This window comes from Vipera ursinii (assembly GCF_947247035.1).
Source record: "Vipera ursinii genome assembly, chromosome: 1".
NCBI classification, from domain to species: domain Eukaryota; kingdom Metazoa; phylum Chordata; class Lepidosauria; order Squamata; family Viperidae; genus Vipera; species Vipera ursinii.
In genome coordinates this window covers 115642207-115669385 of record NC_139512.1, presented here as the reverse complement: position 1 = coordinate 115669385, position 27179 = coordinate 115642207, and the positions used below count along the sequence as shown (strand labels likewise).

At 40.7% G+C, this 27179-nt stretch overlaps 1 protein-coding gene across 1 annotated transcript; it reads left to right on the top strand.

Moving 5' to 3' along the window:
* Window positions 1-19190: 19190 nt before the first annotated feature.
* Window positions 19191-26589, top strand: LOC310631658 (snaclec purpureotin subunit beta-like). Its single transcript, XM_083348294.1, has 7 exons — window positions 19191-19226; window positions 19585-19711; window positions 21238-21353; window positions 23009-23155; window positions 23377-23491; window positions 25144-25216; window positions 26356-26589. Exons 1-7 carry the CDS (start codon window positions 19203-19205, stop codon window positions 26381-26383), a joined length of 630 nt encoding a protein of 209 aa, XP_083204420.1. The 5' UTR covers window positions 19191-19202; the 3' UTR covers window positions 26384-26589.
* The last annotated feature ends 590 nt before the right edge of the window (window positions 26590-27179 follow it).

Genomic DNA, 27179 nt, shown 5'->3' with positions numbered 1-27179 from the left:
AAACATGTAAGCTGGGGGTTCCTCTTGCAGTTGCCAACATTCTGCCCTTTGCTCCTAAAAAATCTCTGTTGACATCTGCATGATCCTTACCCCTTTAATTACACTGGATGCTGGGGAGTTTGGCAGTGCCCCTCTGACGGCCAGCTCCCTTATTCTCAAGGCAAACACCTGTAGTCTTTCCCAGTTTTGTTTTTTCTTCTGGCAGCTCAAGATCACTATTAATGTTTTTATTTATGTATTGCCCTGAGAATATCAAACTCCCGGAAGATGGGGAGATCAATATTCCCTAAAAAAAAAGCCTGCAGTTTTTGTAGTTATCATAACCAAGGCCCCAAGAAATAGCTTTGGGGTTTTGCTGCTCCTTCTTATGCCCACATTGGGGCTGAGCTAGCTGTCTCAGTGGCTCCCTGGCCGGCTTGCCTTACTGGCTTCACCCTATCTGTCCATTCAGCTTGCCCAATTTGTCTGCTACCAACCCAGCAGATCCTCATCCATCAGCCAGGACCAATCCACCTACCTTTTCACAACATCTGCTGCTTCTTTCAGAAAACCTTAGAATCTAGGTAACGTTGGATGTTTACTCCCCCCCTCCCCCCGATCTATAGCCTTTTTGATCCTGCTCTCAAGAGATGAAAATTATGACATGGTTTTTCAATATCCTAGTTATAGGGGCATTCCTTCAGTTGGATTTAAAAAAACACACGCTGTAATTTTCAGCTCCAGAAGAAGGGATGTGCATAATGAAAGTCATCTCTTCAGTGAAATGGGAAAGGAGAGCTGCCCCATAAGTCGTGTGAAACATTTATTTTTGACAGTCACTGATAATATAAACACATTGCCATGCTCAAATCATAAAAAAAGGAAGGCTGCATCGGTGAGGCAGTCTAGGGGCTGCAACATCAGCAGCCAGACTGGTAGTGCCCAACCATCAGCCTAGAAAGTTGGTCCCTGGAAGATCTACTAGGAATGCATTTGTGGGCAACATTATGAGGCATCTAGATACACTCCAGCTTGCTGGAAAGCCATAAAAATATGATTGCAATAGAATGTTTTATCCATATGGCAGCATCTTACTCCCAAGATGGGGCTACCTTAATTGCTGTACAAAAGAGAGAATTTCACCAGATACTCCTTTACTAATTTCTCCAGGGACCCCTTCATGGAAGTGGGAGGAAATGCAAACTCTAGAACCAAATTCACACCAAGCTTTCTGTGGCTCACAGTAACTTCCTCCAAACACAATCATGTGGCACGGTTTCCATGTGCCTCTGACTAGTTTGAAAGAGATTTGCATAGCCAGGATTCTTTCAGGAAACCACACATCTGCATTTTGTTGAGCTGTCCCTTGAATGGTACAATGGAAGTGAAAAATCTTCTTTCTGCAAAATATGCCTCGTGGAACATCTATGTAATATAGTCCTTCTGTGAGAATGATATGTTCATTTATTATGTTCATATTTTGTTGTAACAAAAATTACTCTTGACACTTTATATGATACAATCCTAAAATGTCATGACTCTCAAGATGTGCCCTTCTATCAAGAGACAACACTGTTGTCAACATTGATAGACAGCAGCACTGTCATCTTACTTCAGCTTCTTTTATCCCAAGCAGAGTCATGACAGCCTCCTAGATAAGGCATCAATTGCATCTCCATCGCAGCTTGCAATAATTAAATACTGTACTGTAAAGCTAGTATATTCTGTAATTATATTATATCTTAACCATTGAATGACCTTTCCCAGTCACAGCAAACCATTGCAACATATTGCTTCCAATCTCCAAGCCCTGTAAGCATCCCAGGAGGGTAAAAGCCAATGAAAGGTCTTGTTATGACCCAGATCACCGAGGCAGAGGCAGGCTTTGATAGAGTCTTGTATTGCTCTGCTAATCCCAGAACAAACAGCCCTGCAATGGCCAGTAAAACTCCACCCCAAATTTCCCTGAAGGCAGCCACCCACAGTTTCACAAACAAAGCCAATAATCTCCAGAGCCAAATCACAAAGGCAGAGAGGAAATCCCCCCAAAGGTCCCCCCAAAAAATGCGAGATCCATAAGTTACACACGAGATTCCAGGTCCACATAACAAGGTCAAGAGTCCACAAGCGAGGGTCAAAATCCACAGGTAGAAACACAACAAGGCAGAGCTTTTCCAAGGCCAAGGAAATGCATGCCAAAGCAAAAGAACTGTTCCCAAGAAAGAAAACCTCCACTAGCAATTACTTAAGTCAACTTAACCAGGTGTTCCTTGTGAGGAGGGGCAGGGCAACCTTCTCCCAAGTGGCCACATAGACCTCCTTTGAGGTTGCCACTGTTCTACTCTCTGTGCCCTCGCATCAAGTGGGGGAGGCAGCTGTTCCTCATCTGGGGGGATCTGCTGCCTCTCAACATCACTGCCCGTCTGCAGCCGATCCTCCCCCATGTCCGTGAGGGCAGGCAGCTCCCTGTCCAGTTGACCACCCTCCCCCAGTGCCTGAGGGGCCTGGGACAGCATCGTTCTCAGCCCTGGCCTCTCCAAACATTCCAGGGGAGACGTGCCATTCCCGTTGGATGGTCCCAGTTCCAACTCCTACTCCTACTCTGAACTGGGATCCGATGTGGCCATGACAGGTCTAAATGGACCAGGAGAGGTAGACTACACCCATCCATGTTTCATAAAAAGTAATCTTTTAGAGCAAGCAATGGTATCTCCATCAAATGCCCATGCCTGAACCTGGATTGAAAAGGGTCCAGATAATCTACTTCATCTAAAGTTCTGTGTAGCTGATCCCTCACCACTATCTCAACTTAAATTTTCCTAAAAGAGGAAGGCTGCAGCAGGCAATAATTATCTAAAATCACCACATGCAGGAAGTGATTCTTTAAGACAGAGATGTCAAACTCGTCACGTCACGTGACATCGTGCGACATATCAGAACTTTTTACCTATTGCCGGCAATGGGGCGGGCACAGTTTCCTCGTGATGTGTTTGGCCCGCGGGCCGGCAGTTTGACACCCGTGCTTTAAGACTTTCAAGACTGCAGGCAATATTCTCTTCCAAAATCAATAACTGATGGTTACCCAGAGTCAAATAACCATACACACCAGCCCCCTGCAGGATCTAGAAGGGGCAAGGATCAAACTAATTCTTGGCAGACAATGGTCTAGAGGGCACACTGTCCAATGCTTAGTTGACAAGCTAAATGGTGCCTCAGTATCATAGCTTCTGCCCAGGGGAGTCAAGATTTTAGCAGTACTGAGCAATTTTGACAACCAAATTACATACCCATTGGTCACAATGGCCAGGTAGAATATGTTAACGCTGAATTCTGTCTAAGATGAAGTTAACCAATAGGAGCCTGTAGCCATACAGTCACTTTTCATTTTTCTCCACTGACGCTTCAGGAATTACTTCTACTGCTTTATCTCCCAGAGGTCCTTCATGTCTCAGAGGTCTTGATGAGCCAATCAGGATTAGTTAACTGATGGAGGCCTGCCCTAGCTTCCATGAGCCCAGTGTAACCAAATGGTACACCAAGTTTTCCTCATGTTGCTCTCGTTGCATGCTGTGCATTGTGTTTAGGGCATCCCTCTGGACTATGCTGCATAATGTGAGGTGGACGTAGGAGAAGGTAGCAGCAGGCAGTTGTCCAGGCAAAAGGCTCACAAGGACAGCAGCAACACATTCAATCTGGCCTTGAGGTAAAGAGAAAGAAATCCTTTTGTGTGTGTGTGTGGTGGTAACCAGAGACAAGTGCTGTTTTCCAGCCTGTGTCCTACAGCAAATACAGGGTACAATTCTCAAACAGTATGACTGAACATAGTAGCACCATAGATATACGGTACTGTAGAGAAGTTGTTGTGTGGATTAAATGTTTGGTCACTATAGTACAGACATAGTAGAGATTTACATGCCTATAGTGTAATTCTGTTAAAAATCAGGAAAAGTCTGAATTTCTTTCTCACAGCAGATGGTCTGCAGCTAGTGACTAATGCCTTTTTATATAAAGTTCTAAGACTATTGATTTGTGCAGACTACTTTTTAACTCTCACTGCCTTTGAAGTTACTCTGAAGTTCAATTACTTATTGTTCCCAATCATTCTTTTTTCTGTGCTTCAGGAGAATAAGAACCATAAAGAACCTTGGGTTTTCTTCCCCTCCATAATGGTGAGGCTGATTTGTTTTTAAAAGCTAAGGTGAGAAGCAAGATTTTTCAAAATTCGAAACCAGAGCCCTTAAAATTTAGAAGAACCAGGGCTTTTTTTGTCATAGAACGCTCAGAATGGAGTTCCGGCACCTTTTTTGGATGGAACCTTGTAGGGTAGGCAAGGTGGGTTGTATGACATGTGTGAGTTCCGGCACCTTTTTCTTTTACAAAAAAAAGCACTCAGAAGAACTATCAGAACAGCCCTGCAGCTCTCAGTGAGATGACTCCAAAGTAAGAGATTTAGAGATGCCTGTGTGGCATAAATTTACTTTTTGATAATTTGGCCTTAGTATGGATTCCTTCCACCTCTGTTGCAAAACATTATTTTCTAACTAACAAATAGCATTATTAGGTTGCACCAGAGAATTCTTGCCTAGCATGTCAATAACATCAGGAAATCAAATCTTACATATACAGTAACCCTCAATTTAACAGGCTAATGGAGAAAAGGTGTCAATTGGATGTGAATCTTTGTTAAACCCAGATGGAATTTTCTGCAATGCATTTCACAAATGTTAAGCATATGTATAAGGCAATGGAAATTTATCCTTGTATAAAGTGACTAGCAGTTTTTGTCTACTGCATCCAAAAGCTTTCAGCTCTTAATGCAAAAATTCCTCAGAATCCAGAAAGACAACAAATTTTCATTTGCTTTTTAAAAAGCAAGGCAAAGGCAAAATAAAACAAATTTAATTGAAGGAAAAGTCTGGTGAAGGAAAGCTTTAGCTGATTTCAAACTGTTTTTTATGGGAACATCTGCAAATGAAGTGGGAGGCAGGGCCCCAAAAAATCAAGATGGTAAGTGTGCCTGTGAAACTCAAGCCATGAAATGCACATTAAAAAGGGGGTGGTGGTTCCACCTGAGGGCAACATCAGAGGGGGTCATCTTTGATTAATATCTTTAGTAATTAGGAGGTTCTTTGATTTATGTTACTAGGAGATTAAAATGTCTTTGAAGTAACAATGGAGGAGTATAGAGTCTGATAAGAACTGGCTCAAACTGTCAAGGATGTTGACTTGAACTCTGATTACTTGCAAACTCATTATACCTTATTATAATGTAAAAAACATATGTTGTGAGTCCTCACCTGCCAGCAGATCCCGCAGCCAAGTCAGATGAACGGGATGAGGGGGAAGGGTTATCTGGGTTCACACTGGAGAATGTGGAAGGCTCTGAGGGATAGGAAGACTCAGAGCTAGATGTGACACCGGGCTCATCTACTCATGCTCAGGCAGAGAGACAGCTGGGTTGGGGGCCTGAACTGAGCGAAGAGGAGGAACCACTGGGGCCTGTTCCAGATGTGCAGGGAGGAAAGGGGTGCAGGACAACAGAGGGGGGTGGGGCAGCTCTCCAGAAAAAGTAAAAGACTCTAAGAAGCCATGCCCTTGCTGGACTATAAAGAGGAGAGGTGTGGGAGGGGCTGGTTGCTGAAGGCAACCATTCATGCTATAGCTTCGTAGGTCTGTCCTTGGATTTCTTGCCTCAGGATTCTTGGACAAACCTGGTTTGTCAGATTTCTCTATGTTTGAGTGACTTGAACCTTGAACTTTCCTGCTGAGAACTCAGAGACTGATCTTGTTCATTTCTACAGCTAAAGCAGAGGTCTCCCACCTTTCCGGGCTCAAGGACCGAAGGGAAGGAGAGCAGCTTCAAAATTGGTGTGTGTGTGCACACGCGCACACACATGGGGCCACACACACTGGTGTGGCACTAGCAGCCCCGTTTATGGGTGTGGCATGCGCTGGTGCTGTGCGCATGCGTGAATGGCCGCACACCCCCCACGGCAGCTAGCGGCTTGTTCGCACATGCACAAACAGGCCACACAAACCACCCAGGCTAGCAGCACAAGCATAAACGGACTACGGACACCCACCTCATGCTAGCATCCCCATGCGCACTTGTGCGCATGTGCAAACAGGGCCGCGGGCGCTAGCGTGACTGGGGTGGAAATGTACACCCACGTGTGCACGCACCAGCCAGCTGTTTCCATGGTCCTCTGACCAAGAGCCCATGCCCAGGTCCTGGGCCACGGACCATAGGTGGGGGCCCTTGGGCTAAAGGACTGGTTGGAGTTTGTTCCATAAAAGCTGTGTCAAAATAAACCGGGTTTATTTTCTTACAAAGTCCTGCTTTGTTCAATGCAAAGGGGTTTTCCTCACGAGTAAGCAGTTGAGCAGTACTTGCGTAGGTTGGGACAGAACACCATACCTCCTGAATATGTGAATGAACATTAACAATGCTAAAATATTATGGGATCTTATGGAGCATTACATGCTACTCTACATATTAGAGTTACTAAGCACGCACGCTGTATCAGAAATGTGTCAAATGGTGTTAACCTATGAAAGAACTCATCCAAACCCAATATTTTTGAACTGTATATAAAATGATTCCTCACCTTTCTAGACTGCTCCTCTTTTCTGGGTGAGGTGCCTCTCCTTACCTGTGTACATAAATAAAAACAAAATTGAATCTACATTTCCGGCTCAGGTTCCTCTTGAGAAAGGCACACTAGATCAACAAATAATGCTTATGGCTTAACACTTGGTTAACTTTTTTGACCCACTCTCTTTCCCCATAGAAATACATCTTCCTGGATTCCTTTTAAAATGTTTTCAGATTGTAAGCTTATACTGTACATATTAATATGGCATTATGAGCCTTTTTTCCACCTGGACCTAACCACAGCACAAACACACTTTGTTCACATGCTACCATGTCATTCCTAACCCATGAGCACAAGGGTCTAAATCATGCTTAGTTGGACCGGTGTTAAAGTAGTGCTTTCTTTTCCTTAAGACTCCATCTAAAGACCATTCAAACAACATGTTCTGGAGTTTGAGTGGAGATTCAAAATTGGCAAGACGGCCGATGGCTTCATGATGCTCTGTCTATGTTTAATAGACAGAGGGGTGGGACTTGTATCCTAATGCTTCACACATCACCTTGCTGATTCTGAACTCCCCATGAGGACCCAATGGTGGGTCAAATGGTTAAACTTTGTCGCTACTACCTTGCAGTGAAGTCAAAGCAGTGGCAGTTACTGGGAATAGCCTTGTCAACCTTGAATAAGCTTACAGGAAAATGCAGCAACTAAATATAAGTAATATTTATTGAAGAAAATTTTAAAAAAAACAGTACCGAAAGAATATCAACAACTGGAGTTAATTGCAGTAGCCTTACTTATACAGACAATGCTTAGTCTTTTGTGGGGGGGAGGGCTTGATTTTTTCATCCTATCCTACCTAACACTTTACTTGATCCCTTCATTTGCTTAGGCTTGCTTCAATCTGTCCTGTCTTTTTTATATTGGTCAGCTTTGTTTTCATTTGGTTTCTCAGTAACTCTGAGAATTGACCCTCACAAGACACTCTTGAGAGAGTTAGGATATGGATTGGCAACAAGGAGAACAAAATTCATGCTAGTATAGTTTTCTGGAGACACGAGGAAGGGTGGAGAACAAGGAAAAGGAGGGAAACTCCTAAGTCAGTGTATCTTGGTAGGAATGCTTATTAGTTGCCTGCAGAAAAATAAAATTAAAAATTCTTTTTTTGGCTAATGTCATGATTTTTATCTATTTATTTATTAAATTTATATGCCGGGTGTCTCGCTAATCAAAGCAACTCTAGGCGTTCGAAGAGCTTGCTTGTGTCAGACAACAAGATGCAAGTCAGGTTGGAATTTGTGTCGTGACATCCCGAAGTGTGCATGTTGTTGTTCTGATATGATTTCTTTTTGCTGTATGAACCCTGGCAATTTTCTAGAACTTAGCAAAAACTGTCATTATCACATATGCTCATTTACTGTTGGGTCCGCACTTTTTGCCTACAGAAGCCATTATTTTTGGTCAGAGAAAGATAATAAATCAAAGCAGTTGTTTTTATCTTTTCCATTTAACAAAAGACAAGTCACAACTATCATAATCACAACTCTAGGCAGAGCATTGGGAAATAATAATTCCAAACCCAACAAGAAAAAGAGATAACCAATAAAAAGAAAAAAAAATATATACACTGGCCACAATATCACAGAACCTGCCTCACAAAAAAAATGGATTAAAGTGGTTGCAATATTTTTAGATTTAAAGATGAATATTACATCTATTGTATTAGCTGCATGTACATAACTATCTTGCTAGGCTAAACACCACATTGTTGCATATATACATTTCATAAACACTGCTTTTAGAAGCTCCCTGTCAAGCCCACCAAATTGATTATAGTTGTCGCCTTGTTTGAAATTTGGAGATAATGGTGGAAGGCCTTCATTTGTTTTCCTTTATTTCTATGGGACTATAAATCGTTAGCATTAAGAGAAAAAAGATAAGTAATAACAATAATCAAGTTAGCAAACAATCCCTCTCAGGAAAGCAATAGGATTGGTTATAAAATCAGACAAAACCTCCACCAGAGACCTCTTTCCAGGTCTGCCACTGAATAGCCAGCTTGTTTTAAAAAAAAAACACCACAAGCTGGGGCTGTACTATCTTTTGAGAGGGCAGGAGTGGCCATAGAGAGAGAACGCATGTTCACGAATGTAATAAAAACTTTATCTTTAATAATAAGTACAGATTTTCCAAACTATGTTTACACAACATGCAAAGCTCTACTGCATAATGACTTACTGTGTCAATTTAACCGCAAGCTGGTTGCTTCATGGTTAGGTAAGAAGCCTTTAAGTGTAATAAGGCACCAATATTTGTTCCAGTTTAAGTAGCATTGCCCAAGTCTAGAAAGTTTTTCAAATCTAGATTTAGGATCATCATATATTTAAATAGCCATTACTGCTCCTGGACGATAATCTGAGAAGCAGGCGTGTCCACCAGCAGAACCACTTTGACAGAAGCATTTCTTGAAATGGGCTCTTATGGAGCTAGAACTGAAGGGTTTTCTTTTCCTCTCTTGAATTCCATGCCGGTATCTGAAACAAAATACTGTGCAAAGCTTTTTTTTTTCTTCTTCTTCCCTTTTTCCTTTCGCAACGCTGCAGCTCTGAAGAGCTTGTGGCTAGTTCATTCTCACAGTGCAGTAGTAGAATGGATAGTTTACTGTCATCATAGTACAAACGTTTATTTTTACTTGCCTCCTGGCTCTTGAGTTTTGATCTTTCAAAGGAAAAAGGGAGGCTGCGGATTTGCAGTCCCCTATAAGCAACCATATTTTATTGAGTTGTGGCAAATGGTAGACAGACCCGTGTAACAAGAAGTAAGAACACGGAGGAAAGATTTGAAACAATTATTTTTTTCTCTCCCTTTTGTTGTGGTGGGTATTCATTTTTATTCATTGTTCCTAGTGTTTTGAAACTAGCAGGAGTAAAAATAATTGCAGATCATCTCCAAACTGCTTTTGAAGGATGGAAAGGGGTAGAGTTAACGTTGCAATGGGTTCTGGCCATGTGATGAACCAACAAGGTTCTAAACAAGACATCAGAGGGTAGAAATTTGGGCATTGATTCCTATTCCATAAAGAGCTAGTTTGCTTAATCCCATTTCAGTTGTTAACATTCCACTTTGGAGCTTCACCTTTTCCTCTTTGGTGGCGCAGTGGTTAGAGTGCAGTACTGCAGGCTAACTATGCTCACAGCCAGGGGTTTAATCCTGATTGGCTCAAGATTGACTCAGCCTTCCATCCTTCTGAGGTCAGTAAAATGAGGACCCAGAGAGTTGGGGGCAATACGCTGACATTTGTAAACTGCTTATAGAATGCTGCAAAGCACTATGGGGCGATATATAAGTCTAAGTGCTATTGCTATTTACATCGGCATCTCTATTATTGGTCCTTTCAAAGGCAGATCCTGGTTCTGACTCTTTTCTAGCACAGCTGTTTTCCATATCAGGAAAGATTACTCCTGAGAGCAAACAGTCCCTTGTGCCTTTTTGTCTCAACATGTTTCAAACATTGTGTGTGTGTGTGTGTGTGTGTGTGTGATTATTGTATATTTTTTAAAACTTTTTGTTTGCATCACTTTTAATCATTTTTTTATTGCCAGGCTGCCGTAAACTTGCTCATTTTTCCCTGTAAAGGGTTGGACAGCAGGATTAGTTAATGAGTATGAATTAAGCCCTGAGGATTTTCTCATAATTAATATGCACCATGATTTATGAGTCATAATGCGCTCTAAATTTGGACTGAGTCTGACAATTCTAATATGTAGGTAGCACATTTTAATCCTAGCCTGAAGTTGCAACAATTTTCCATGTACATTTATCTTGCAACACAGACATGCAAACTAAGTACCTTACTGCCAGACGTAAGACTATACCCCACAGCTCTTTGGAAAGGAGGTGGGAGGCTCTGAGCAACCACTGCTCAAGGACATACAACTTGCCCCCTACATTCATGAAGCCATTTTGCCAAAAATCTTTTTCAGTTTCATTTCTTACTCGGCTTAAGAATCCAAATGTTTAATGTTCCAAGATTTTCCCTTTGAATTGACTTCATGTACTACTTTCTGAAAAAGGACGCAGTGGCTCAGTGGGTTAGGACGCTGAGCTTGTCGATCAGTTGGTCGGCAGTTTGGCGGGTCGAATCCCGAGTGCTGCGTAGCAGAGTAAGTGCCTGTTACTCGTCCCAGCTTCTGCCAACCTTGCAGTTCGAAAGCATGTAAAAATGCAAGTAGAAAAATAGGGACCACTACAGTGGGGTGGTAACAGCGTTCCGTGCGCCTTTGACGTCTAGTCATGCCGGCCACATGACAACGGAGATGTCCTCGGACAAGCGCTGGCTCTTCGGCTTTGAAATAGAGATGAGTACTGGCCCCTAGAGTTGGAAACGACTAGCACGCATGTGTGGGGGAACCTTTACCTTTACCTTTTTACTACCTTCTGAGATGCTTCAGAGAAGAGATGCAAGTCTTCCTTTACTCTTAAGAAGTACTATGAGAGCCCAATGAACTGGCCAGATTACCAGCAAGATCAGCTTTTTTTTTAAAGTTAAATACTTGTAGTATTTAATACTTGTAGTCCATGGCTGTCCAACCTTTTCGCTAGCATGAGCAACATTGAGTAGAATTATCTTGGGTCACTATAAAATATACAATATAGTTAATATACATAAACAACAAGCTTCCTTTTTTATATTTTTATTATAATCTTGTAGGGCTACTGTCTAGGACAGGGGTCTTCAAACTTGGCCCTTTTATGACTTGTGGACTTCAACTCCCAGAATGCCTCAGCCAGGCACACTGGCTGAGGAATTCTGGGAGTTGAAGTCCACAAGTCATAAAAGGGCCAAGTTTGAAGACTCCTGCTCTAGGACCATATGTCAGCTGCAGGCTGCGGGTTGGACGTGCCTGATGTAGAACATTGGCTCAGCCCTGAATCCTGATGACTGTAGGGACAAGTCCATTCATGGCAACACATTTTCAGAACTGGCTTGCCAGAATCTTCTTTCTTGGACTGAGAGACAGTGACTGACTTCAAATCACCAGCTCGTTTCCTGCCTAAGACAGAATTAGAATTCAGTACCACCACCACCACCACCACCCTATTTCTAAACCAGTGCCTTTACCACCACACCAAATAGTGTTTTACTTGAGAGATAAAATTCAGTGGTCATGAGAACAAAACAAATAGCAGAGTAACTGAAACTGGCCGTGTATTTTGAAGGGGATATTTCAGCTCCTTCGCTGTTCTGTAGAATGGTTACTCATGTAATTTTACTATGCTTCAAAATTAAGTCAAAGCAAATTGTTGTTTTAAGTTCTGGCTTCTTCACCATCATACTGCACCATTGCATACTTCACCATTGCATACTGCAATGCTCTCTACATGGGCTGTCCTTGAGGACCACTCGGAGGCTTCAGCTGGTGCAGAATGCAGCCGCGTGAGTTGTGATGGGGGTCTCCCGATACTCCCATGTAACGCCTCTTCTCCATGAGCTGCATTGGCTTCCAGTTGCCCTCCGGGTGAGATTCAAGATGCTGGTGATGACCTAAATGGCTTGGGTCCAGACTATCTTAGGGAGCACCTGCTGCCAGCGTCAACTTCCCATCGTCCTGTGCGCTCCCACAGGGAAGGCCTCCTCAGGGTCCCGCCGGTCAAGGAGTGCCGGTGGGTGATTCCCAGGGGGAGAGAATTCTCGGTGGGCGCGCCTGCCCTATGGAATCAGCTGCCGGTGGAACTCCGGATCGCCCCTGACCTTCGTTCGTTTCGCCGGGACCTAAAAACCTGGCTATTTGAGCTGGCCGGCATGGATTGAGGGGTTTTTAAGGTTTTAAATTCAATTTTAAAGTGTTGGGGCTATTAATTTAATTGTATTTTAATCTGTATATTGTATCTTTTTAATTTGCCCTGTAAACCGCCCTGAGTCCTTCGGGAAAAGGGCGGTATATAAATCGAATAAAATAAATAAATAAATAAGAAAAAAATATGCATTTCATTCAAACAGGCAATAATGCCACTCTTTTAATTGTTGACAAATTCAAAATGAACATGGACAATATCCGGGGATTTTATGACAGAGGACAAGCAGGTCAGCATGCTTCAGCTATATTCAGAGGAATCAGATTATGATTTATTAAACTGTGTCTATGAAAATGAATATGGCATTGATGCAAAGCACACTTTCCTAAAAAAAGAAGAAGCCTGAATCCAATTTGACAGTAATTCAGTGGTCATATGGCCTCACACATAATACTAGTGGGTCAATCAGAAAATCCCCACGGAGGAGTCAGCATAGGACCTTTGAGGCAGAAAGAGCTCAAATGGAAATTCATTGAACATGACAGATTTATTTTGGAAACCAGTTTATGATTTGCCCTGCAGTTGTCATTGTAGGGGATTCCAAAAGATTTGCAGAATAAAGAAAATCTCCAGATGGTTAATCCAGAAAAAATGATTACATACATGGCAAGAGCTGGCAAGTGTCTATTATGCTGTAAGAGAGCAGGGGAAATTCCCACCAATAGAAAGATGTTGCTTGTACAATACAAGACAGCATAGCTTCACACCTATTACCTTTTCCTGCTTTCACTTTTTCCCCCAGACAGTTTATGACTTTAGCGCTAAGTTCTTCTTTTTCCGATTATTAGCAGAACTCCTTATATTTGGTTTGTCAAACCATTTGCACTCACTAAACATGCTGAAGTTCATTTGTAGTAATTTTCACTTCTTTGGGCTTCAAACATGAAGGACGTGCAGAGTTTGTCATAAGCCTATTCCTGTTCCCTGCAGTTGACCAATAGGACTGTAAAAAACCTTATCCATGCTGCTTTGATTGGAAATATTGCCAAAAAAAGAGGGTGGGGGGGAACTATTGAAGCTAATGTTGTGTGATCTCTCTGTCCAGAGCCGGTACTCCCACAGAATCCTCCTTAATTATTTCTAATATTATTTTCAGGTAAGGATTTCACAGACATATTTCTTTAGAAATCCTGTGTCAAATCCCTTCCCTGAAAGCCTCTGAACTGAACAATTCTGCTCTGTTCTCCTCACTTTGTTTTGATCCTAATGTTGCTCTTAAGTGCCAGGCAAGGTATCTTATCTTACAATCTTATCATCTTACAATCTGATCCTCTTGCTTTCTTTTGTGCAGCTTTCCCAACCTGGAGCCTTCTTGGCTTTCTTGAGCTTACAGTTCCAGCACCTTTAGCTAGCTTTAAGTTAGTTGTCATTCAACACATTTGTGGAGTGCCAGATAGGAAAAAGTTTGTGTGGCAACCAGATGATTTCTTACAGCTGTGCCTGATAGCAACCATAACTACCTTTGACCCTAAAGTGATTAAAAATAAAAGATTTGTTTTCCTATACATCATCAAACCCTCTAGTGACTAGCCTAGTCTTTCTTCAAATATATGCCAGGCGGAGAACTGTCCTCTTTCTGATCATGGAAAGTGGAAGTAGGTCATCTATTTTTGTTTAAGAAGGGGAGGGTTGAAGCAAAGGAGGAGAAAGAAACAAGAGAGAGAAGAGAAAAATCAGGAAGAGTCTGGTAGCACCTTTTCCAACCAACACATTTTATTAAAAGGCATAATAACCTTTTGTGAGCAATGGCTCGTTTCATCCATTGCATTAGGTGGACAGACCGATGTGGAATTTAAATCGGGATGAGGAAAGGAGAGGAAGTGTGAAGACAGGGTGGTTATCTTGATGTGGGTTGCATGTGACCGATTGCAAGTACATTATCAATTAACAATTATAACCCATTGTGTTTGTTGCAACCCTCGTAGATAGCCTGAAACTTTGTGATGTTTGTGAATCCAGAGGACATTTCTGGCAGATGTTCTGCACTAGAGGAAGAGAATGTGAAGACCCCTCTAATCTTGTGAGTGATGTTTAGGGGCCACGTGATGGTGCAGTGGGTGTAAAAGTGAGGGCATGTAGATATTCTGGTTTGTAACAGGATCAGATTTCCATGTTTGGATCTATTGTTTCTGGTGGAAATCTGCTTCAGGTTGGTGATCTATATTCAAGTATGTATAGGCCTGCCACCAGTGCTTGAGTAAGCACAGTCTCATTATCAAGTATGCACTTTAGCTTATTCTTGAATTTGAGTGGCTTGAGCTGTGAGGTGTGGGCAACAATCAATGGAATTCTGTTTTATGGTCTATCTTTAATAGATCCTCTCTGGGAATTGATCTGGCTCTATAGTATTGATTTGCCTATTGATCTCAGCAGGTGAGTAGATCTCCTGAATGCCTCCTTTAATTCCATCAGTTGCACGTGTCTGTCAAGCAAGCCAGAACTATTGCGCTTGTACAGAAACCCTGGCTATAAATGGTAGATTCGGTGGTAGGTTCCAGATGAAACCTGGAAACATGTACTGTAGGTATGGTGATCTGCAGCTTTCCTGTATAACGTGAAGCTCATGTATCCATTGTGTAGTTTTATTGTGGCATCTAGAAAGTCGAAATATTCTGTACTAGAACAAGGGCGAGGTGGTTAAGTCAACGTTTGTAGGAGGAAAACGCAGTGCCCCCCCCCGGGAAAATCCCCGCTTATAACAAAAGTCTTCTAAGACATAGAAAAGCCAAAGAGAATTGCACAAGCAGCAAAATGTAAAAAGTAACGCCATCTCCTTTTTTTTTCTCCCCCTCCACTCGAAGCTGTCAGACAAATAGCCTCCGGCGGACTGGCAAGGACTTTAGTTTAAAGAAAAAGCAACAATGTTGCAATCAGAGATCTGAGTGGCTTTAGCTCAAGGGGTCCTCAAACTTGGCCCTTTTATGACTTGTGGACTTCAACTCCCAGAATTCCTCAGCCAGACAGGCTGGCTGAGGAATTCTGGGAGTTGAAGTCCACAAGTCATAAAAGGGCCAAGTTTGAAGACCCCTGCTTTAGCTGTTGCGAATGCAAAAAACAATGAATTGCAGCCTGTTAATTTACAGAAATAGCTTTCCAGAGGTTATTGATAAAGGGTAATATTAATTACATCTGTTGAACCAGCTTAAGTCGGGGAAGCCGGCACGTTACACCCGTTACTAGCCTTTACGATACAAGCTAGCCAAAAGCAAATAACAAATACACAAAAGTAAGCCTCCAGATTAGACAACGCTGTAAAACTGTGTAAAAACTCATGTATTCAATAAACCCGTTTGCCAGTTGACCCGGAACCCATTGCTGCTGCTACTACGTAGTATCATTGGCTTCCGAAATAAACTAACCTCCTTTCCGATACGTTTGTCTCCCAGCTCATTTCATCGGCTCTGATTGCACTTTCCTGGCTGGGACAACGAACTGAAGGACTTTTTTCTTCCCTCACGTTGAAATTTAGGGAGATATTCTTTTTCCATGAATCCAGATGATGAAAATGCTGTAGGTGAATCTCAAGGAAAGGAACATTTTCAGGGAGTCAAGAGTTGAGAAGGGGTGCTTTTAGATCCCATGTTGGCGTATTGTGGAGTTAGTTATATGTGTGCCCGCAAGTGCACCAATAACATGCGACTATAAATTATTGCCATAGAATAGATGATTCAGTGATGGAAGAGCAAACATTCAGTTGTAAAATACAATGCCCTGTAAGATATGTCAGATGGACATATTATGAAAACAGATAAACCAGCACTTGGGAGGCACAACCCACTGAGAAAGCTACTGCTGGATTGGAGTGACATCAGTGTCCCTATGCTATACTTCCTACCACGGTAACCGCCAAGAGTAAGCCGAGACAGGTACTGAATGATACTGCACCAGTATTTGAGGGTGTATTTATTTATTTATAAAATTTATTTGTCACCCATATAGTATCCAGCGATTCTGGACATTGGATGACATTTAGTGTAAAACAGTACTAGAGGAAAATGCCACAGTCCAGTTTCACAAAGCATGTCCAATTCCATATGTCACAGCAAAAAAAAAAAAGGAAAGGAAAGGAAAGGAAAGGAAAGGAAAGGAAAGGAAAGGAAAGGAAAGGAAAGGAAAGGAAAGGAAAGGAAAAAAAGATTCTGGATCTGGATTAACTGGACGCTGAAATACTATTTCAAGATAATTGACTGGAAACCAGGGACTACAACTCTGGTCTGGTGGCCAAAGACAACTTAAGCTGTCAAAGTTTTAAAGTCCAGGTTAATCCACTGTTAGAAGCGGAACACTGCCCTTTCCTAGAACAGAGGACATTTCAGCAGAAGAGACCTACTGGAATCTTAATAACCTATGGAAATAAAGGCAGATTCCAAGGTGTTCATCATAAATCCATTTAAGGGGCTAGTCATTGTAACAGACTGTTCTCAAGAGTATCATCTGCATCAATGTTTTGGCAGGGAACCCTAGACCAAGTGTTCCAAAGCTATTTATATGACATCACTGTCCCTGAAGAAAAGAATGAGGTGCTTCTGCAAGTTCCTCAAGAGGCCATTGCTGCAGAGATAGGCAGACTTCCGCTTTTGACTCTGATGCTACAAATGTGAATTCTTTAAACCCGATATTACATATTCAAGTTATATCATTAACCCACAAGGCCTAGACAAGAGTGTGCGCCTGGTAGCTTTTGCATTGCACACTCTCACAGCTGCACAGAAAAAAAAATACAGGAGGTGATGAGTGTAGTTTGGGGAATAAAATATTTGAAAGACTATGTGGAAAGCTATCCACATGACTGCTCATCGGCTACTGCTACTGTCTTTGGCCCTCAAAAAGGGATTCTGTTTACAACAGATGCTTGTTATAACACATTGAACAACATCCTTGAAGGGCAAAATAAAAATCATAAGGCCACATAATCACCTAAATGTGGGCAGATTGCCTTGTTTACTTTCCGGATTAAACATTTATAAAAATAATCCACATCAGATGGGAATTCTTTTGCCATATCATCTCTCAGGAGATCAAGAATCTTTTCACCACTGCTGAAATTCAGAGAGAGAAAAAGTAGAAATCCAACACTCTTTCATGTTTACTCACCAAACCAACAACACTGAAAAACAATGAAGGAAGTAGTGGATTAAGTTTTATCAACACTGTTATGAATGCATACTTGATAATGGTTGCATTTTGTAGGAACTGAGAAACATCACAGCACCCAAACTGAGACCTCAGGTGTTGCAGGCGCTTTTGTGCTGAACAACTTACAAAGGTAAAGTCACTAGGTTTTGAGTGGTGATTAGAAATAGACCACCATATTGGACATCTTGTAATGAATTGCTATAAAAGTAGCAACATGAAGTGTTGCCTCCCATAAGTCAATAGCGTTTGGTGGCAGCAATAAACCTTGTACAATCAGCAACCTTTATCCTCCCATTATACTGGAAGTGAATACAGATGATCAGCAGTGGACGTGACAAGAGTAGCACTTATTCCTCATTCCAGACAATGCTCCTCTCCTCCAGTCTCTGGACAGCCTTATCTGCTGCACTTCAGCTGTTTCTACTCTAAAAACCTAAAGACAGCAACACTGTGCTTGTGATGTATCAGAATTACCCAATAGCTGATTGATGGGTCATTTCACTGTTCTCTAAGTACTTGAACACTTATCCTTCCTGCTTTAGCTGAAATAATGGAACAAAATAGTGTGGTGAAGCAAGAGAATGTTGCGAAAGTGACCTAGACCTGTACCGAATCTATAATATCACTACTGAATTTGTGTTGATTTTTTAAAAAATTCAGACTTAGAATTAGATGGTCATGACCTGAAGTTTGAATGACAAGAATATTTATGGTACGATAAAGCTAAAATTAATGTGGATTTTAAAAGTCATTCTATTAGATGTGCCATAGTGAGAGGATGGAATACGCATAAACCCATGTTGTGTCCCAAAACAGCCTTATGGATCTTAGCTCGAGAAGCCTATCATAGAAGAGAAACAGCAGGCAAGGACAAATGGTGGATGTAACAGGAATTATTGGAAAAACCATCAAACAGAATTTTAAATCAGATCAAGAGAACAATATCAGAAGGATGTAATTGTCCATGGTTTCCCCATTTACAATGATCAGAAATATTCAGAATGGTTATACTAAATACTTTGGTATATAGAGCAAAGTAAGACAGAATGTGAAGTATCATTCTGCACTGATGATGAACAAATAATTGCTAAAATGTATACATATTTGCTGATGTTTGAAACGGAGGAAAAACAGGTTAAAGAATGCATGATGGAGTGGGTCACAAATTTTGGTTACAACATACAGATGAAGCAATGGGAAAACATGTAGTTAAGAGTTGAGATTTCTATTATATTTAGATCTTAGAGAATTTTGATAAAATGATATGGTGTTGGTGTAGGATGCCAGAGAAACTCTCTTGAATGTATCAAAGCACTTCAAATGTAAGTTGGAAATATGAGCAATATGAAGGGACATTTTATTATGCTTGGTAGACATGTCAAAAAACTAAAATCAATGAAATACCAATTAATATTTAATTGAAGCCAATATTTTTTTCCTTTTAGGACTGGTGGATAAACAGAAAAAAGCCATAAAAGATTGTTTCAGAATATGATTACTACAGCATATGCACAGAGGTGAAAAGATTCAACGCTAGCCCCTAAAGAGAAATGGTGAAATGACAGATCTTGCTGAGATGAATAAATTAACTTCTTTGATTAAGAGAAGACCTTTACTGGTGAATGGAAACCTCTTATGGATTTTGTGGGTAAAAATAAAGTAAGGAGCTTCTGATTTATGTCTTTGGTGATTAAATTGGATGGATTATCGAAAGAAGAGTATTATGATGTAGCTCTAGAGAGAGAAATTAAACTGTAATTGTACTTATAACAGCTGCAAAGTATATCAGAAGCTAATTCTTAATATTTTTTTTCCTTCTATTTATTTTCGACTTTACAGAGGGATGTTTTAAACTGTGGACTTTGCTGGGGGATATTGTGTGCTCAGATTTCTTTTCCAAATAAGGAAACAGATCTTCAACCAGGATATTGTGTGCACTTGCCCAATTTATGCAATTTAGGCAAATTACTTGCATATTCTTATACTTCCTGATTTACTGTTCTTCCATAAATACAAGGGGAAACTTCAGCTCCTCAGCAGGTCTCCTATTCATCTGCTGGGTGACAGCTTGGGTTGCTTCTGCTCAAAGAGAATGTGTTCTTGGTTATTTATCTGCGCCTTTCTGGGCATCACTTTCATGCAGGGTGAGTTTACACTGGTTCAAAGGTAAAAAGAGAAAAGTAAGAACTTGGGCACTTCTACTAAATTAACTGACAGGTGGTAGTAGTATTAGTAATAGGAGTAGGAGTAGTAGCAGTAGTAGCATAAGGCAGACTGCAAGGGAAAAATAGAAGAAGCAAATAGGAAAAAGAAAGGGAGACGATATCTATGTTGCAGTTTATTTCTGTGCATGCCTATGCAGAAGAATGGGCCACAAGATTCAGGCACTGGTCTGACTTTGGGGGACGTATGGCTGGGATTGCAGTCTTTAAGAGTTTACGGCATCTCCTGAATGCCTCCTTTTAATTATAACAAAACCCCTGGAACGTGTGTACAGGTAGTCCTTGACTTACAACCACAATTGAGCCAAAAATTTCTGTTAAGTTGTTGATTTTTGCCCCATTTTTGCCCCCTTTCTTGCCATAGTTGTTAAGTGAATCACTGCAGTTGATAAATTGGTAAAACGGTTGTTAAGTGAGTCTGGGCTTCCCCATTCATTTTGCTTGTCAAAAGGCTGCAAAAGGCGATCACACGATCTTGGGACAGAGCAACAATCCTAAGTATGAACCAGTTGCCAAGCATTTGAATTTTGATCACACGATCATGGGGATGCTACAAAGGTTGTGTGAAAAATGGTCATAAGTCACTTTTTAAAAGTGCTGTTGTAACTTTGAACAGTCACTAAACGAACTGTTGTAATTCAAGGACTACTTATATTGGATTGCTCTGACTACTTTGTGGATGGAGGCTGCAGGATTACATAGCAATACTTAACTGGTAGGATATAATTTATTCCATGGGGGATTTCTAAGAATGAGTAAACTGGATTGTTTTAATTATATTATAATGCCCCGTGACTGATGTTGAGTAGGAGATAACAGAGTAAAAGGCATAGAAATACACAATTTCCATAAGGGACCCTTTGCATACCTTCTCTTCCCCATATTACAAGGTGCTGGTGATGACCTATAAAGCCCTAAATGGCTTGGGTCCGGGATATCTGAGGGAACACCTGCTGCTGGCATCAAGTTCCCTTCGTCCTGTGCGCTCCCACAGGGAGGGCCTTCTCAGGGTGCCGCTGGCAAAGGATTGCCAGCGGGCGACACCCAGGGGGAAGGCCTTCTCTGTGGGCGCGCCTGCCCTCTGGAACCAGCTACCCGTAGAGCTCAGGACTGCCCCTGAAGACCTGGCTCTTTGAGCTTTCCGGCCAGGACTGAGAACTTTTAATTTTTAACTTATTGTAATTGGGGTTTTAATCAGAGTTATAGAGGTTTTAGATTTTCAATCAAGGATAATTTAATCTATTTTAATTGTTATTAACTTTTGCATTGTAATATTGTTTTAATTGCTTTGTGAACCGCCCTGGGTCCTACGGGAGAAGGGCGGTATATAAGTTCAATAAATAAATAAATAATAAACCGATTCCACTTGGACTATATAAGTGGGGATAAATAAAATGAGCTGAAATATGTAGTGACCAAATCCTTGTTTTTACTTCTCTTTGGATCAGATGTCTCTGCCCAGAACTGTCTTTGTGCCCAGGGCTTATGTGCAAGTGGCTGGGTGCAGTATAAGTCTGCCTGCTACAAAGTTGTGAAGCAGCGATACACCTGGACTGAAGCTGAGGCAAGTAATGGGGATGGGTTGGCAGAGCAGTCACTGGGGGCAAGAATATTTACTACCAAACCCATGGGAGGTTTCCCCCCCACATACACATACATGTACATATGAATTGTTTAATGTAATTATTGGTAAGAAAACATTCACAGCAAGCTGAAATCAGCCTGAGTGAAAACAGGGAGAAGACTCAGTCAGGAAACTTTGGCCCAGAAAACCAAATTTAATGTTTTAACGTATTTAGTTTTATAGTTTTAATATGTTTTATGCACTGTTTTAACTTTTGACTGGGACCTGCCCAGAGTTGGTTAGAAGATAATTGGTTACATAAACATTCTGAATAAATAAATAGTTTCTAGTCATTGACCTTGTCTCAGAACTACAGTAGTATGCTGACCTAATAGTTAGAGATAAATACAGCGACAAGAAAGTCACCCAAATTTTTTTTTTTAAAAAAACAATCCAATGTCACATTGTAATTTCCACTGTACTTGCCTTTTCCCTTGTCTTGCCTTTTATTTATTTTTTAAAAATATCTGGCTTCACTTCTTTAGCAACTCTGGGCAGTTCACAACAGCATTGCAATTTGGAGCACAACATGCCTTGCAATGTAGTCATGGGTCAAAGGTTTGTAAGCTCTGATTCTGTCTTTGCTCTCCGCTGCTTAGCCAAGTATCAAAGCTTTGCTTTACTATATTATTTTTGGCATGCTAATAAAATTGAGTTGTATCCTCAAAGTGATTTAGTTGCTTTAAGTGAGCTAGATTTTGACCATGACAGTTGCCAAAAACCACAGGCATGCATCTAACTCTCTTCATGTACCTTGCCAACAATAGTAACTGCTTTTCCTGCAGAAATGCAATTTAGGTAATCTACCATCTATGTGTCCCTGTCTTCTCAGAGAGGCAAAGTGGCACAATGACACAGTTTAGTTTTTCCTAGATATGCACAAGCCAATATATCTGCATGTCACATTTTGTTTGAGGTCATTGTCCCCTTCCAAGTTTCTAGTCTTGTGCTAGCTATATTGCTTCTGGGAATAAATAGTGGCACCCTAGATTTAGTGAGCTCAAAGCAACCTGCTCTTTTCTCCTTGACATGTTAGCAGATGATATGTGCTTCAAGATATAACAAGCCAACAAGTCTGCTTATTGCATTTCTAGTCAATGGACCTTCACCTGAAAGCATGGCCCTGGCTCTTAGACTTGCCTGCCGAACTCTGGGCAATCACTAGGGGGTAACAAAGAGCTAATGTTTTATTTATTTTTTATAGCTCTTTGCTGACCTCCAGATTTTTCAGTCTGGATAGGGTAGCTTTACTGAAAGATGATTTTTTTTCAACCAGCTTCGCTTTATGAATGCAGAACAGGTTTTCACCAAAGCAACAAAATGCAGGCTTCGGTAGTATTTCCAAATGTTTGACTGAATCTCTGCATCTGGTTTCAAGCAGTTATCTTGACCTTGTAACACAGTTTTTGAGTTTTCTAGTGGCACACAAACACCTGAAAAGCCGGGATCAAATATTTCGAAACATGTAATTACAATGATTTGAAAAGCTCGAGTGAAGTATTTGGTGAGGACGTTTGCATAAGCTTTTTGTAAAACTGATGTTCTGGAATGGATAGATTAAAAAGTGGATGTGCTTCACCGTGAATTCCTCTTAGGTATCTTGTCAGAGTTCTATTCCAACTTCCCACTTGGCCTCCATCCATAGCACGGAAGAAAACGATTTCATTTTTCATTTGATGGGCAAGCCAGTGAATTACAACCAAGGACAGGCCTACTGGATTGGTGGACATGACACCTTCAAGGTAATATTTATACATACATACATACATACATACATACATACATACATACATACATATATTTTATGGGATTATGGGAACTGACATCCAGCAGATTTGGAGGGTACAAAATTAAAGAAAGTTGGCTCTGTACAAAACATAAATCATTTGTGTGCTGTTTGAGAAACATGATAACCTTTTATTCCAGTATACTTATTTTAACAAACTCTGTGAAACTTCCTCAGGAGGGAACTTTTGTGTGGACAGATGGTTCAGAATTTGATTTCAATTCATTTCCTTCTGAACAACCTGATGGATTGACAGGAGAACACTATCTTGGCTCCTGGTTTTTGCGCAACGGTAACTTTCACATCTTTATTACCCAGTATATAATGAGAGTCATACTTAGGAAAGGATTGGCTTGTGCACGGCTTTTAGGAGGATAGAAATTTGTAACATGGCTGAGAATGAGAATCCATGTGTGATGTATTATTGGTAACTGCATACTGTAGATGCAACCTCTGCTTATGTGATTTTTTAATAGAGCAGAGAAGGGCATTGCATTCATCTGAAAGCAAGACAATTCTGAATTTCAGACACTCCCCCCCCCATTCTTTTACCTCTGATCATACTCTCAGCGAATGTAAGGCATCCATTCCATTTTAAAGGTAAATTATTTGGTGGAAAATCCCTACCTTTTCAAGTTAATGCAGTTCTTACTGCATCTCATCTGACATTATGGTTCATTCGTGGATCACCATGAGTTTCTATGGATAATACTGTGAGTTTCTGCTAGAGACCATGATGCAGTTACATGCAGGTAGTCCTTGTCTTATAACCATAATTCGGGCCAGAATTTCTATTGCTAAGGAAGGCAGTTAAGTGATTGCGCATGATTTTATGGTCTTTTTTTTGCCGTTTGTTAAGTGAATCACATGGCTGTTAAGCAAATCCAGCTTCCACCATTGATTCTGCTTATTGGAAGCTGGCTGAGAAGGTCGCAAATGTTGATCACATGACCTTGGGACACTGCAACCACGGTAAATACATGCCAGTGGCCAAGCATCCAAATTCTGATCAAAAGATTGTGGGGATGCTGCAGTGGTTGTAAGTGTAAGCACCTGTCATAAATCACTTTTTTCAATATCTTATAGCTTTGCATGGTCACTAAACAAATGTTATCAGTTGAGGATCACTTATAATAAGGCTGTGCATTTGGAAGATCAAGATGCATTGGTACAAAACACTTGAAGCTGTTGTGACTCAGTGTGACTGCTTTGAGGGTGTCCCAGGGTAGTTCTGCATACGCTGGCTTGCACAGCTGTTTCACTGCACCGGCAGTCCCACCAGAAGTGTTGCACATCTACTCCTAAATGAACTGGAAAAGTCTTCAAAGCAAGCATGCATTACAGAAGACATGGCTGCTTCAAGAAGGCTTCACTCATGTCAGTATGCTGTACAAAACAGCCTTTTAAACATTGCACAGCCTCCCTAACTAGGTCTCCTTCTTTGGCCTCTGGTGGGGAGTCAAAAATGTTGGTTTAAACCAAGGGCAGAGAACACGGTGTCTCACCAGGCACCTTGCTCCACTTACACGTTTAAAAATGTTTGTTGAGTAGAAAATTAAGAGGCTGCCAAATACAAAGCAAAGTCTTCAGCAGGAATGTGTTTAGGCCTTGTTAAAATTGCATTCGGATGACCAAGTGTCTCGTGGGGGTAGCTTTTATTCTAGATATTTAGAGAGTGGTGTTATTGATTATGGCACCCCTTTTGTGAATAGGCATCAACAATAGCTTTTTTGTGTATTGTGTTCCTCATATATGCTCTCAAAATTCCAAAGGCATCTACCTATCTCTGGCTTAAATTACACCCATATTACTACTCCCATCGTTATGTAATATAGTGCCAGAATCTCAGAGACAGAAATTGTAATGCAATTTGTTGAACATTAGAAAACAGTTCCTGTGTATGTGAACCAGTCTAAACCCATAATTTCATTCTTTCTCCTTTAGAAAAGATTAGCTGGAACGATTATAAAAATTCATGGAAATTCGGATCTGTTTGTAAATATCCTCTAGCAAATAGGTAAGAGCTGAAATTATTTTTCTAAAAGCTGGCTCTCTTCCATTAGGTTAGATGCAAATACATCAACACGACAGCTTCCAGATGCAATTGCCATACAGAATTTATTTGTTAAAAGAAAAAAAAACCTCCACATCTTGCAGAATACTATGGGTATTTCCCTCTCACTTCATTTCCAGAAATTACTATGACAGTGAAAAATGGATGGTGAACTTTTTCCTCTATATCACTTCAATTGCTTTAAAACACAATACAAAATTCCACACCAAGTAAAAGATCCATCCCAAAGTTTTATACCCATTTCATCTCCTCAAATTCCCATTCCTAAATGCATTGGGTTAAATTTGCCAAAAGCCTTTCCTTTCAGCGCTGATCCCCATTTTCCCATGAGAACCTCTGTCAGTGGAATCAAATATATGCAAGCAACTCCTTGCATGGAAAGAAAATCAGGTGTGCTAATGGGATGCAGATAGTTTCTCAAACTCTTAAGACTGGGTTTATACATTGCCCTGAACCAGAGTTTAGAAACACAGTGTATGTGTTCACACAGCATGCTATATCATCATTATGATGCAAGAACTGGCTTGCAAGATACCTATTAGAGTTTTGAAATCCAACCTTTATTATTTCATAAGTAACTCAAAGTGGCAAACATACATAACACAACTTTCCCTTCCTATTTTACCCCCAGCAAGAGGTGGGTTGGGCTGAGTGACTAGGCTGAAGCCACCTAACTGGCTTTCATGCCTAAGGTGGGACTAGAACTCAAGTCTCCCGATTTCTAGCCTGAAGCTACTTCACTACTAGACCAGACAGGCTCATTTTATGATCATCTAACTCCATATTCATTCTCAGAACAGCCAGTCTCCATAACTTAGCATAAATTCCATCTCTTTTTTCTTCTGCAATGATGACCACCAGTATCACCATATTCCTATCCGTTTGTGTGAAATGCTTTAAGTTTTGCACTTGGGAACAAGATTATTTTATTCTGCACACTGGGGCATCTAGGAGTCATTTGCTCCAGTACAGGAAGGATTATTTCTAAATACACAATTTGCATAGCAATATATTGCACAAAGCTGATGTAATATATGTGTTTGTGGTTTGTTTGACTGTTAGCTTTTTTCTTTCCTAAACAGAGGATGCTCTTCCTGTGAGGCAATATGAGAGACAAATTCACAAAATGCAGAAGGCTTATTTCTACCCTGGAGGATTATTCTATGATGTTTTGCTTTTCTATAGCCACTTTCTAAAGAAACTTGTTTCCGTGCAAATCAAATTGTCCTATCCTGTAGAAACAAGTGGATTTTACCACTATAGATTCTTTTAAAATCATTTTTATTGAGATGCAAATAAAAATTGTTTGTTGCTGATTCTATGGCTGCTTATTGCTATAACATGTCATTACTTGGTTCAGGTACTTACAACTTTATACTGTGGACTACTGCTAATCCTGCTGAAGATTAAGGTGTAAAATTACCCAAGGATTTAATAATAGCAGTGAACCTGAAATAATAGCCATACATATTAAGTTCATCCTTTTTAATAAATAGTATCAAGTCCCAGAACACTTGGATTCCAGTGAACTCATGGAAAGTACTTCTAAGGCAATTTATATAAACTAATTAAGTATCTAAATGAGCAAATTAACAATTGTTCTGTTTATTCCGTAATCCATTCCATTATTCCTGAACTCTTTGATGGGTGACAAATACCTTTCTTTCATGTACAAAAGTTCAGATAACTTTTTTTGTGTGACGGCAACAGTGGACTCAAGACAATTCTGGAGAGAATGATTAGTACAATATTACGTTGCCAAGAGGATTAATACCTTTTACATGAAGCTTGACTCAACACTCCAAAATACTGTACCCAGAACTCAGTATTACCTTTGAAAATTTCTATGTGTTATTCTGTTCCGGATAAGTTGCCATTCACAGGGACGACAACCTGACATACCACT